This window comes from Alligator sinensis, unplaced genomic scaffold (genome assembly GCF_000455745.1).
Source record: "Alligator sinensis unplaced genomic scaffold, ASM45574v1 scaffold895_2, whole genome shotgun sequence".
Classification (NCBI taxonomy): Eukaryota; Metazoa; Chordata; order Crocodylia; family Alligatoridae; genus Alligator; species Alligator sinensis.
In genome coordinates this window covers 11,374-23,664 of record NW_005843667.1, presented here as the reverse complement: position 1 = coordinate 23,664, position 12,291 = coordinate 11,374, and the positions used below count along the sequence as shown (strand labels likewise).

Here is a 12,291-nt window from a genome sequence, read left to right as displayed (position 1 = left end):
TGTGGCACAGCCCTGACGGGTGAGCCCAGAGCCGGTGCAGGGCTGGGTTACAAGCTGGTGTTGAGTGCGGGGGAAAAGTGGCCCCTTGCCCGCCCTGTGGCCGGTACCCTGCTTTGCAGCCACTCGCAGCCCACGTTGGGCTACCTGTGCCTGCTCAGGACAGCCTCGCACGGGCTGTGAGTGACTGCAGCAGGGAACACTGGCCACAGGGTGGGTGAGGAGCTGCTTTTCCCTGTGCTCTGCACTAGCTCCTTCCCTGCCCTCCCTTCCCCCCGCCCATCTCCCCATGCCTTACCTGAGCTTCCCATGCTGGGGCAGCCACGTGGTCCCAGGCCAGAAACCCCTATTGGGGCTTCCAGCTGGGGTAGCAGGGCTGGGCGCGCCCTGCTGCTGCAGGAGCCCACTGAGGATGCCCCTGGGTCCCTACTGCCCCTGGGTCCTGTCATTTTTGACAAGAACCAAGGACAGATAAATTTTAATTTTCATAAAAAATTTTTAGGGACCCTGCAGGCTGGATAGAATGGCTCGTGGGCCGTATTTTGCCCACCCCCTGATGTAAGGGCTGTAAATGATAACCTTGAAACTAGCATGAGCAGTCTTGGTGGGAGAGTTGGAAGTGAAGGATGGACCTTTTAATATTTTAGAACAAAAAGGTAAAACAGTACATGAAGTCTACTCACTATTAAATTGGTATGAGTACTATAGTTGTTGGAAATGTTTCAGTTATGACAGTATATCTGATGTGTCAATACTCTGTCATAGTGAATGTCAATAATATCTGCATTCCTCAGAAAACTAGGAAAAACTAAACTTGCAGCACTAGCATCTTATACCAGCTCATTACATACTTGAAAGAAGCAAAGAAATAAATAATATGTTAAAAGATACTTGCTCAAATCTGGTCACTTATATGAAAAACACATTTGTTGAAAGTTTATTATTTATAAAATCCCTACATTAAAGTGTACCATCTCACTTAGAACAGTGAAAACACTTGATTTTTGTATAATACATATAACGAGGCATGGTTAGCTTTTATTGCAGACCAGTTAAAAATGTTTCTTTGTTCAAAATATGATTATAGCACTATTTATAAAATTGTCATAGGTAAACCTGTGCCAAGTGGTATGGTTCCTTAAACTCTTCTGCCCAGGAGCTTGGCAAGAAAAAAAATCAGAGAGACATCTGTGCTGCTTTTAAACCAGATTTCTTCTCTCTGTGGAAAGGTATGACAATTTTTTTTTTTTTTCAGCTGAGCAGTAAAATGAAGAAATACATTTGTTCATAAATTGCTATTTCTATCTGCCTTGACAGCTAATCTCTGCAGTGTGTCCTAAAACTTGCTTCTGGGGCTAAATTTTGTCATTAGATGTTTACACTGATAGCTGTGAATAACTCTGTAATAATGTTAATTTTAAAATGCTATTTGCTTGACTTGTTTATAAAATGTTTCTGATGTTTATAAAACAAATCTGCTGTGATCAGAACATTGCTGGGGGAAATTTATATAGCAGGTTACTAATGTTCCTGTGTTTATTGGGAAGTGCTGTTCCATTATTCTTAAGGGTGTACAATCTGGAAAATAGAACTGGGCCTGCTTTTCAGCTTAATGTATGGGATTTCATTTGAGTATATTTTCCCTACAACACTCCATTATTAACCATCTAAAAAAGTTTAATTGTTTTAAAATTATACGTTGTCAACGAATACCAATTTTGAAAAGGTTTTTTGCACATTTATGTAACTTGGATAATTAATGGGTAAAAATGGTAGTTAAGAGATTTGTTAGTTTTATTGCATGGGCCAATAACTCAAGTTTCTTCACTTGTTTCTAACGCTTTTTAAATGATTTTTCTAGTCACTTAGAGTTTGTGTGATTGCTAGAACTGGATCGGCTCCTACACTAGTGGAGTACATGCAGCCATGATCCACAAGGCCATGTCATCTGACTTGTGGGTCTCCCCATAAGTCTGGAAACTTGGCAGCAGGGGAACAGTGGCAATGTTAATTGCCTCTCCCTGGCTGTCAAATTTCTGGCTTCATGGGGAGCTCTGCAGCCTGCATGACATGATCCTTTGCACTAGATTGTGCTATCATACAATGGGGCTGGGATGCAGGGTCACTCTGCAGCTGGATCATACCCATGGGCCATTACCATATGCTGAACCTGCACTAGATCAGGCCTATGGACGAGCCTTGCATACAAAATCCAGTCTGTGGACATACCCTGCGCCGCTCATTTGGCCCGTAGTGCCGGAAGGTTGAGCTCCGCTGGTCTACTGAAAGCTTGTTTTTTTTACAGCAGTTTCCTTCTCGGTCTACTTGTTGCATTGTAAAGCATGCTTGAAAAAGAAGAATACTAAAAATCTGTGACTTCTGTTTCCTCACCAGCCTTAAATGTCTCGCAAATATCACCAAACAGGGCCCCAAACAGTTCACTTAGAATACCTCTGTTACTCCCTCTTTAAATCTGTTGCATATGATTAGTGTGGCCCTGTCCTCTGAAGTGGAGCCAGGCCAGGTTATATTCAGGGTTGTCTTATATTTGGGTAAATACAGTACGTATTCCCTCCTCTGCCAGCATACACATACCTTTCTTAAAGTGCAAAAGAATCAACTATGGCTATTTATTGGAGTGCCTGTTAGCACTAGCTAATTATAGCTGATGTTATGCTTTGGATTCCCATGGAAATCAGTCTTTGTCAAGTATGAAGTGCAAAGGTGCAAGTCCAACAAGTTTAATTTCTTAAATCCTTTAATTTCAAAAGCAGACAAAATTGTTGAGGCAGCTGCTGCTGCTTAATTCAAAACAACATCATGCCAATAGGGATGAGTCCTGTGATGATGAATAGGGAAAAATAGGAATTGGAAAACAGAGGTGTTTGCTTTTGATTGAAATGTACATTCATGAACAACTTATCCCCAATTAAGAAAGTAAAGATTGATGAGCTATTGATAATACTTTACTGAATTGATAATAATAGTCTTATTTCTTTTCTTTTACAGGTGGGAGCTTTATTTGCTTTGCCTTGCAGCGTTAGCAATGTACTGATTCCATCACCCACCCAACTGAGTACAAAAAAATGGAAGGAATATATGTCCAAAAAACCTAAGGCCATCACCAGTAAGTAAGAGATGTACTATGTTTCCCTGAATTCAGGACAACGTTGAATTTAAAAATGTGCCTGACGTCTTTACCAGATTGAGCTGTTGGGGCACAGGGAAGTACCACCAGTGGGCCACAGGACAGTACCACTAATCTCTTGTCTGCCACACCTTGATGTTCTTTTAAATATTGGGAACTGGATGTGTGGGCTGGTGGGGATCCTGGCTGGTCCTCTGGGAGGGTTCTCTTTGTGGGACTCTACCTCCCCTCACACCCCACCTTACACTTCCTGGATGACACATGTCAGGTGCTGGCTCTTGTATCGACCTCCCCATTGCCACTGGCAGTTGATCACTGGCTTACTGAATGAATGTCTAGGAGTGTAAATACGTTCATTTGGGCTCCTTGAAGCCATCTTTAAATCAATTTCTCATTGGTTCATAGGTCCATCAATTAAGATAAGTCCATCTAAAGTGTGTAAGACAAATGACCTTAAATCAATTCATTACAGGTTCCTGGGTTAACCAGTCTGGATCAGTCCATTAAGAATCCATCAGATAAAATGATTTTATTTTTGATTATTTATTTATCCCAGGTTCCTGGGGCAATCAACTGAAATCAGTCCCTTTTAAGGATGCATCAGATAAGCAAAATGAAATTAATTCTGCTGGGGTTCCTACCCTGTCTTGGCTCCTCAGGTCAGGACCAATGGGCATTTTCAAGGAGGGGAGCTTTCCTTTCTGCCGCTTTACCCACCACAGTGAGAGGCGAACGCAATCCAAAAAAACAACAAAAAGAAGAGAGCAAAGGGACAGTGCCCCTGGAAAAAAGTCACAGACCCATTTGTGGTGGCTCTACCACTTTAGTCTCCACCTAGCTGTCCTCAAGTGGTTCCCTGGCGCAGCGTGTCCAGGGGTTTGTCAGTGGTCCTTCGACCACTCTGGCCACAGGGGCCTGCTTTCTTCACCCATGGCTGGCTGCGGGATGCTGCTGGCTGGGAATGCCTCCTTGGTCCACCAGCCATGGTCTTCCCCTGGCTGCCCCTCTCCGGGGCCAGAAATACCTGTCCTTGTGCTCCCTCTACTAATCTCAAGGGAGCACACACTGTGGAAACGTGGCGGCACACTCCCTGCTCCGGTCAGGTTTCTCTCCAGACCTGGGGTACATATCCCTCATTCGGGTTTCCCAGGGCTTTCTCCTGATCCTGCTCTCTTCCCCTCACAGTGGAGGACATGGAACTTCCTTGGAGGCATGTCTGAGACTGTGGAATGAACACCCTCAGATCTAAGGATCATCACAAGCCTTACCTCCTTCCACATGAAGTACAAAGCACATTTATTGTACCTTGCTTTTTTAACATAAATATATATTGCCATATATATTGTGGGGAGAAGAAGCTCTAGCAAACTAAGACATCCCTTCTGGTCATGATAGCTTTACATTCAGTAATCAGATTGAAGTTTGCACATAGCAGTCAGAAGGCATACGCATTTTTATATAGTGGGTTTTGGTGCAGCTCAAGGGATAAATACATTGCACCATGTTTACGTTTTCAAGATATTGTATTTCAAAGTATCAATCTTTTGTAGGTTGCCTTCATAAGCAATTTTTATTTGTGCCTATAGATCATTTTTTATATAGAAGCAAATGATTCACACTTGTTACAACAACTTTCCAATAGTTAATTTGTGTCATTAAATTTTGTTTTTCTAAAAGTTAAGAAAATCATAGAAAGTAAAAGAATAGAAATAAGAGAATATTTTCATAAGAAAATATCATAGCATATTTTAATTTGTGCCAAATTCATGGTAAACCTGAGGTTTTAGTAACCGTGTCCTTTAAATTCAAGTACAGCTAAGCTCATGACAAGTCTAGAATCCAGGCTTCTGATCACTGATTAGGTGATCATCATCACGTGAAGATTAAACTATACAATATATTCTTCTAATCTGTGGAACAGAGGAGAAATCCAAATATGCAAATGATTATTGAATAGGTTCCCTTGGTCAAGCTGCTTTTCTGTGCTGAAGAATTTCCTAGCACACTTCCTCTTGTTAGGTTTTCAGTCCCCCACGAAGGACTGGTTATTACCCTATGACAGTGTCTTCCCAAATACTGTGAACTAACAACTCGCTCTCAACTTTTAAGATTTCTCATGGTCCTTCATAACCTTTGTCAAATATTTGGTTGAAAGGGGAGAAGGTATAACTCACAGATCACTAATGATGGTCATCTCTTGGATCACGATTGGGAATCATTGCCTTGTGATTAAGGCTTAGCTACTATAATCATATTTAATATAATTTGCATCAATCTAATCAACATGCCCACAGATTAATTCCTACCACCTGAAGAACATCTCGTTTTTGCGTACTGTTTTAAAGGCATACTATTCCATCATGTCCAGAATTGCGAAATGTGGTTTATATTACTAGTTTATGCTTTACTTTTTGTCAAGCCAGTAGGCTAATGTCTTTAAATATAAATTCTTGGGAAATGATATTAGAAAAACTTGATGGAAAGAAGATCCTTGACTTCATTAGTGCAACTAACACTCTTTATTCTTCTCTAATGGTGGGATCACACATGTGGTGGTTTGAGTCAGATATTGTTTCTAAGGTGATATTCTTTAGCTCAGCCACAGGAGGATTAGTATATTAGGATTGGTTCAGTCCCCTGAAAAGTTAATCTATAGGAAGTGACTTTTTCACAAAAGTTAAGATGCACAAACTCCTAATATTCTTAAGTTAGGTGCTGATAATTAACTATATGGATATTGTAACTTACCATTTTAAATATCAAGGATATAATAGTGCAGGGTCCTCAGGCCCCATTCTCTATGGCATTGTAGAAGTGCCTAAGACATGAAGAGTCTGCAGGGTAAGACATCAAAGGACATAAGGAAAGTGGTGGAAAGAAGGCTACACTTAGTTTGAAGGAGGGAAATTCACAGCCTTACAAAACTGCTTAGGGAGGGTACTTGGGCAAGGTGTTTTGTGGCTAGGTAAGTTCAAGATTAAAGTTGTCCTCAAGTTCATGTTTACTAGTTATCACTGCTGTAAACTCCTGCCTTGGACCCCACCAACAGTCTACCCAGAGCCTAGAAGCAATGGTTTTTATACTATGAACTTCTTGGTATAAAGTTGGCTCTGTCCCCGTTCACGTCCTTGGCTGCTTGTGCACTCTAGGCCTCAAGCGTGAAACATCTGCCAACTGTAATCCTACAATTCCCTGTTCCCATCTTTCAGTCCTTCATCCCCCTTTCTCTCTCTCTCTAGCACCTAAGTGAAAACAAACCTTGAGGGGGAGACAGTAGTCTGCAGATTGATTCTTAGAAGGGCTCTGGCTTTGCCTGCTACAAGAGAGCTTTGGATACATCTCAATGTCTTATCTGAGATATAGGAAACCTGTGTATGCCTTTGGTACAAACTCTCTGTTATGACATAGGACCTGCCTGTTCCCGTCTATGACTCAGGCTGGTTTGTAGATTACCTCAAAATTGATCCATAATATCACTGTAGACATGCTCTGCATGAAAAGCTGGCAACATCATGACAAGGCATTCTTGGAAGAGAGGGCAAGTTTTCATAGGCTTTGAGATAAGCAACAAGTGGAGCAGGACAGAGTTGTGAGGACAAGATTAATGCTTGGAGTCAGAGGAAGTATTTGAATTGCATTAACATTACATATAGGCAGATGTGATATGGTCATAGTTGTTGAGATTTCACTGGAATGGAGATGGAAGCATGGGTAAAACCATATGAACAAAAAGAAACGGCCTCTGGTTGGAAATGACTTCCTTTTGGATCCTATGGCTAGCCTGCCTATGGTAAATTGTTAGCAAACTCTCAGTTGCGTGAGGAAGTTCTTGGAATTCATAATTTATAAATGCTTCATCAAGGTTAAAATATGCAAGAAATAAAAATGCTATTTCTTGCCATCTCAAGGAAAGACATGTCAAGACAAAAAGTATCTGAGAAGAAAAGAATATGGGTGGGGGGGAAAGCTCTGAAATTAATATAGATGGGGAAAATAGAGTACGTAGTGAGACTGGGCATCTGGAACTTGCTCTTCTTATAGCCCTAGACATTAGGCCTTGTGCAAAGCAGAAAGTATTTGCTTTGGATTTAGATGGGGTGAGGCAGACAGTGCTGGCAGCCCTGGGAGAGGCTGCGGGGGTTCGGGGGAATGATTGGGGAAGCTGAGGGAATGATTGGGAAGCTGGGGGATTGAACTGGGACCTGGGGGAGGCCCCCAATCATTTCCTCCAGCCCCCCAAAAAATTCCCCCCAGCCGCTGTGGCTTCTCCCAGGGCTGCTGGCTCAAGTTGTGGCTTGTCCGGCTGCTGCCCTGGCTACCCCCAATCTGGGGCGAGGCAAGCAGTGCAGGCAGCCCTGGGAGAAGCTGTGGGGACTGGGGGGAATGATTGGGAGCTGGGGAATTGAACTAGGAGCTGGGGGGAAGTCGTTTGTTCCTTCACCCCACAATCACACTCTTCCCCCCCCCCCCCAGCTTGATTCCACAGCTCCCCAATCATTCCTCCCAGCCTCTGTGGCTTCTCCTGACTCTGCCAGCACTGCCTACCTTGCCCTGGCCGGGGAGCAGCCAGACAAGCCGCAGCTTCTCTCAGGGCTGCTAGCTCAAGCTGGTCCGGCTGCTCCCACTGGCACTGCCTAGAGCCTGCCTGTACAGTCTATGGCTGAATCTCTCTGAATCAATTCGGAGGCTTCCAATTCTATTCAGAGAGATTAATGGGTCTCCCGATTTTTTTCGATTCCGATTTGGAGATTCAGCTGCCGAATCAGGACAAATCTCTGCCGAATCGAATCAGCTACCAAAGCTTTTCACAGCCCTAATAGACATTAACCTTTCCCCCCTCCCCTCCTTGCATTTAAATCTGAAGCTGTTCCAGAAAACATTGAAATGCTGTTTATTCATCTCTAGTATCCTCTGCTTGCTAAACTTTTAGCTCTGTTTAAAATATTATTTGCTGAGACACTTACAAATGCTTCAACACAAGAGGAATAATCCATGGTATTAAGTGATTTGACCTTTAAGGCTTAGTACAATATTATGAAGTGTTCATTTTCTGATCTTCTTTTCTTACCAGACATCTATGAAATTGATATTCTATGCTTTGTATGAGACCTGAAAAAATCATCTCTTCAAAGTTATTGCTATCAAGTTCACACTGATGGTTTTATTCTGGTACAATGCATATTATCTCTGCTTCTGTTAGGAAATAGAATGAACTATTTTTCATCTGCTTCAAAGCAGGCATTTCTTATTATTCTTATATTCTTAAGCAGAGATTTTTCATTTTTGAATTAAATCCTTCCTTTGTAGGTAGCATTTGCCTCATGAATAATCTGAAGCATTTGCAGGACTTTAAACAGTAAATGAACACTCCTGGTTGCCTCTTCCTCTCTGGAGGGGTGCCTGGCATTTCCAACAGTTTGGGGAATATTTTTTTTTCTCTCTGATCACCTAAAGGGTTTGTTTTAATCCAAACATTCAACCGGCAAATTCCATCTAGCAAATGGTCTCCTCTCCTAATGTTTGCAAAGAGCAATTGTATAGTTTTACTTCAGTTTCAAGGAAGATGTATACATTTGTTCAGGTGGGGGTTTTTTTTGTCATTTAGTAACAACTGAATTTTATATAAATCATCTTTCAGCTAAAGATGCCAAATTTTAATTTGTGAAGTGGATCACAATTTATGTCTATACGTCATTCACCTGAGCTTGCTTTAGCAGTGGAGTGGTTGGGTTTTGCTCCCTTCACTGAATTATCTGCTTCTAGCTCTGGTGTCTGAGCTTACTAGCTAGCTTGGGTAGTCATTTGCTCTGGAGTTTAAAGGAAGTGCAAGCTGGATTGAACCAATGGAAAGAAGTGGCAGAGGGAAGAGGAATGCAGATTAGTTGATCCAAAACAGAATATATGCACTATGATTTCTCTGAGGTACCTGTTGTTGGAAATGCGATAATCAGTGTTCGACAAGTTCAAGCATCTGGGGTCAACTGTTTAGCAGAATGGAGAGTTAGATGAAGAGTAACAGCAAGGTGAACAAACTAAAAATTAGCAACAGGAACATTATGCGATAGGAGAGTATCAGCAAAGCTGAAGGGGAAAGTCTACAAGACGTGTGCATCCAGCACTATTGTATGGAGTGGAGACCTGGCCCCTGAGGAAAACTCAAGAAAGGAGACTAAACCTGACAAAGATGAGAGTGCTCCGATGGATGTGTCGAGTGACAAAGATAGATAAAGAGAGAAATACTTCAGAGGATCAGTGACAGTAGTAGAGGCATCTAAACTACAAGAGAGAAGACTCACATGGTATGGACATGTTCAAAGAAGTCTGGAAGACTGTGGGGAAAAGAACTTACCAGAATGGTGCTACCAGGGGGAAGAGGAAGAGGAAGACTGAAGATGAGATGGAGAGGGACTTGAGAGAGAAGGAGTTGGAAGAAGAAAGTATGTATGACCAAAGCCAGTGGAGAGCTGGGATTTGCAACAGCTACCCTGTTTAGATGGGACAAATGAGGCGGCAAGAAGAAGGATAGTTTTTTTGGGGTTTTTTTTTAGTGCACTGCTGTGACTGTAATGTAGATATGCCCACAAACAGCATGCAGGCATACGTGGATAAACAGCATACATGGATGAATAGCATTTGCCTTAAAACAGCACACAATGTTATCCAGTAATCCAAAACAGAAAATTTCTTTTCTTATGGAAAGAACAGAATAATTTAGGCAGAATACAGTAATCCAAATAAAATTAGGTTACTACATCAGGATTAACCCTGATAACCTTATGAAAAGGATCTGGGACTCTTAATAACAACCATTTTTCTGTACCTCTTACTCTTCGTTCATTAGCATGTTGTTAGGATACAGATTTAAAATTTCGGTAACAGAAAGCGTGCCCCATCTGAGAATGACCCATCCACAAAACCAGGTGTGAATTTTCAGGCATCTCCCATTCAGGTACCAAGCTGAAGTGCTAAGTGGTAAGTGCTATGAGAGTGACACTGAGTTTGAATCTAGAATGTGGCCTACTGTTTCAATTTTGGATTTACGTGACTTTGGAGCATAAGACTATACAAAGTCACACAAAGATCACCTGATGATCTGTGTGGTCCCTTCCAGCCCCTAACAATCTATGAATCTATGCCAGGCTGCTAACCAGTGAATTTAGTATGTATGCCAGGGGCTCTCAAACTTTGATACCACGACCCTCAGTGCTGGATGGGGGCAGTGGGGGACGGGGAGCTTGCATGCAGCAGCCGCCACTGCCATCCACCACTTTGCGCTGCCACCATGCACTGCTTCCCTGTGCTACTGCGCCCACCCCCTGGGAAGCTTGCAGCCCCCTTTTAAGTTGCTCGCAATCCCCTCGGGAATCATGACCCACAGTTTGAGAAACCCTGAAGTATGCCATGAATGCATAACCTATTAATAACATTTGTCATGGTGTGAGTAAAATTGATACTGAGAATATGAATGAAAATATGATGCGAGGGGATAACTTATTTTGAAGCTGTATTTGTGAAACATTTTGTTTCTCTTCCTGCTTACTTAGTTCCAGAAGTTGAACTGAAAGGAGAATTTTGCCAATATTATTTCTTGGTACAAGGCAATGGCTTTGGAGGCTGTAAAGCAACCATGATTCGTTCAGCCAATCAGATTAATGGAGCAGCAACTCTTGCTGTAATAAATGGAAAGCTAAAGACAAATGCAGAAGAAACAGACTCAAGTAAGACTTAACTGTGGTTTTTGAGATAGTTTGAAGGCAGCTAGTAGTGTTTGATGCATTGTAGGTGCAGGTTTACATTAGTTCAGCTAGGAAAAAAAAGGGAAATAGGAAATTCTGCTGTTTTTTTGTTTTTTTTTTTCTTACTTTAGCAATATTCGGACACTTTAAAAAAAGGTGCAGGTTTACATTAGTTCAGCTAGGAAAAAAAAGGGAAATAGGAAATTCTGCTGTTTTTTTGTTTTTGTTTTTTTTCTTACTTTAGCAGTATTCGGACACTTTAAAAAAAAAAAAAGTGATAGAAAAACTCATAGGAACGCATTACTTCAAAGTAAACCTTTTCAGATCAAGTTAAAGTGTGTGTGTGTGTGTGTGTGTGTGTGTGTGTGTGTGTGTATAAAAAAAATTTTTTTTTTTTTTTTAAAGATACCAACAAGGAAAGTTCAATCCATTACTCTTGAAAGTGAACAAGCAAGGAACCGGAAGGGTTTTTGTTTGGGGGGGTGGAGGGTTTGTTTGTTTGTTTTAAGCTACAGTAAGAATATTTAAATCGGATGTGGAAAGTTGTCATGAAATGGGACCAACCCAAATCTAAAATTTATTTACCTAACTTGGCAGGGTGTGGTTGTGAAAACATTTCTGTAGGCAAAGAGACGCAATGAATTTTGCAAGAGGTCCTTTAGCTGATGTTCACATAGAAAAGGAGTACAGAGTTTGCTGCCACACATGCCCATTCTCTCATCATATACTGACACTATCGGATGCAGGTTATGACTGGCTACCTGCTCCATATTTATGGAGGATAGGGTAAAGAAAGTGGGGGCATAACTGAAAGTCCTTGCTAATAGATTAGGGAAGTTGGTTGTGTTCTTTTCAGACATACAGCCCTTTAATGTAATTCACAGGAGCTTTAATGTCCAAGAGCTGAATGCACTAATGTTAATATTAAAGATGTAACTTTAATCTGTAATGGCATGGGAATACAAAACTAATGATGAATCTGATATTTCATCTATACTATGCTTATTACTATCACATGTAAGATGGATAAAGAATGTCAAATGCATAGAGACCCTGTCAGTCTTCATGCTTGAAAAGGCTTTTCAGCCTTCCATTTTAATTTGCATTTCATCAGTTAATTTCCTTTCTTTTATGAGATTTAACCAGACTTGCATTTGAATTCTGGCTCCTTAATATGAAATTATTAGGGGTGTACTGATTTAAAGATTTTTTGGGGCCAATACTGATGACCGATTATTAATCAGCTGATACTGATCTGATTGCCAATATGCAGCCCAGCAGCTTGGAAAACAGAGTCCAGCTGGTAAGTCTGTGGGGGAGAAGGGGCATGGGGGAGGGAAGGGGGTGGAGATGGGGGCAGATCAAGGCCCCTGCGGTGAGGGGGGCAGGGGCAGGCTGGACAGCTGGGGC

At 41.6% G+C, this 12,291-nt stretch overlaps 1 protein-coding gene across 2 annotated transcripts in view; it reads left to right on the top strand.

Moving 5' to 3' along the window:
• LOC102384171 (mdm2-binding protein-like) overlaps positions 1-12,291 on the top strand; it is a 36,679-nt gene that overhangs the window by 16,217 nt on the left and 8,171 nt on the right. For both annotated transcript variants that reach the window (XM_025195634.1, XM_025195635.1), the window contains exons 9-11: positions 1,154-1,226; positions 3,007-3,124; positions 10,690-10,863. In XM_025195634.1, coding sequence (XP_025051419.1) covers positions 1,154-1,226; positions 3,007-3,124; positions 10,690-10,863 — 365 coding nt within the window. The remainder of the gene's footprint in view (positions 1-1,153; positions 1,227-3,006; positions 3,125-10,689; positions 10,864-12,291) is intronic.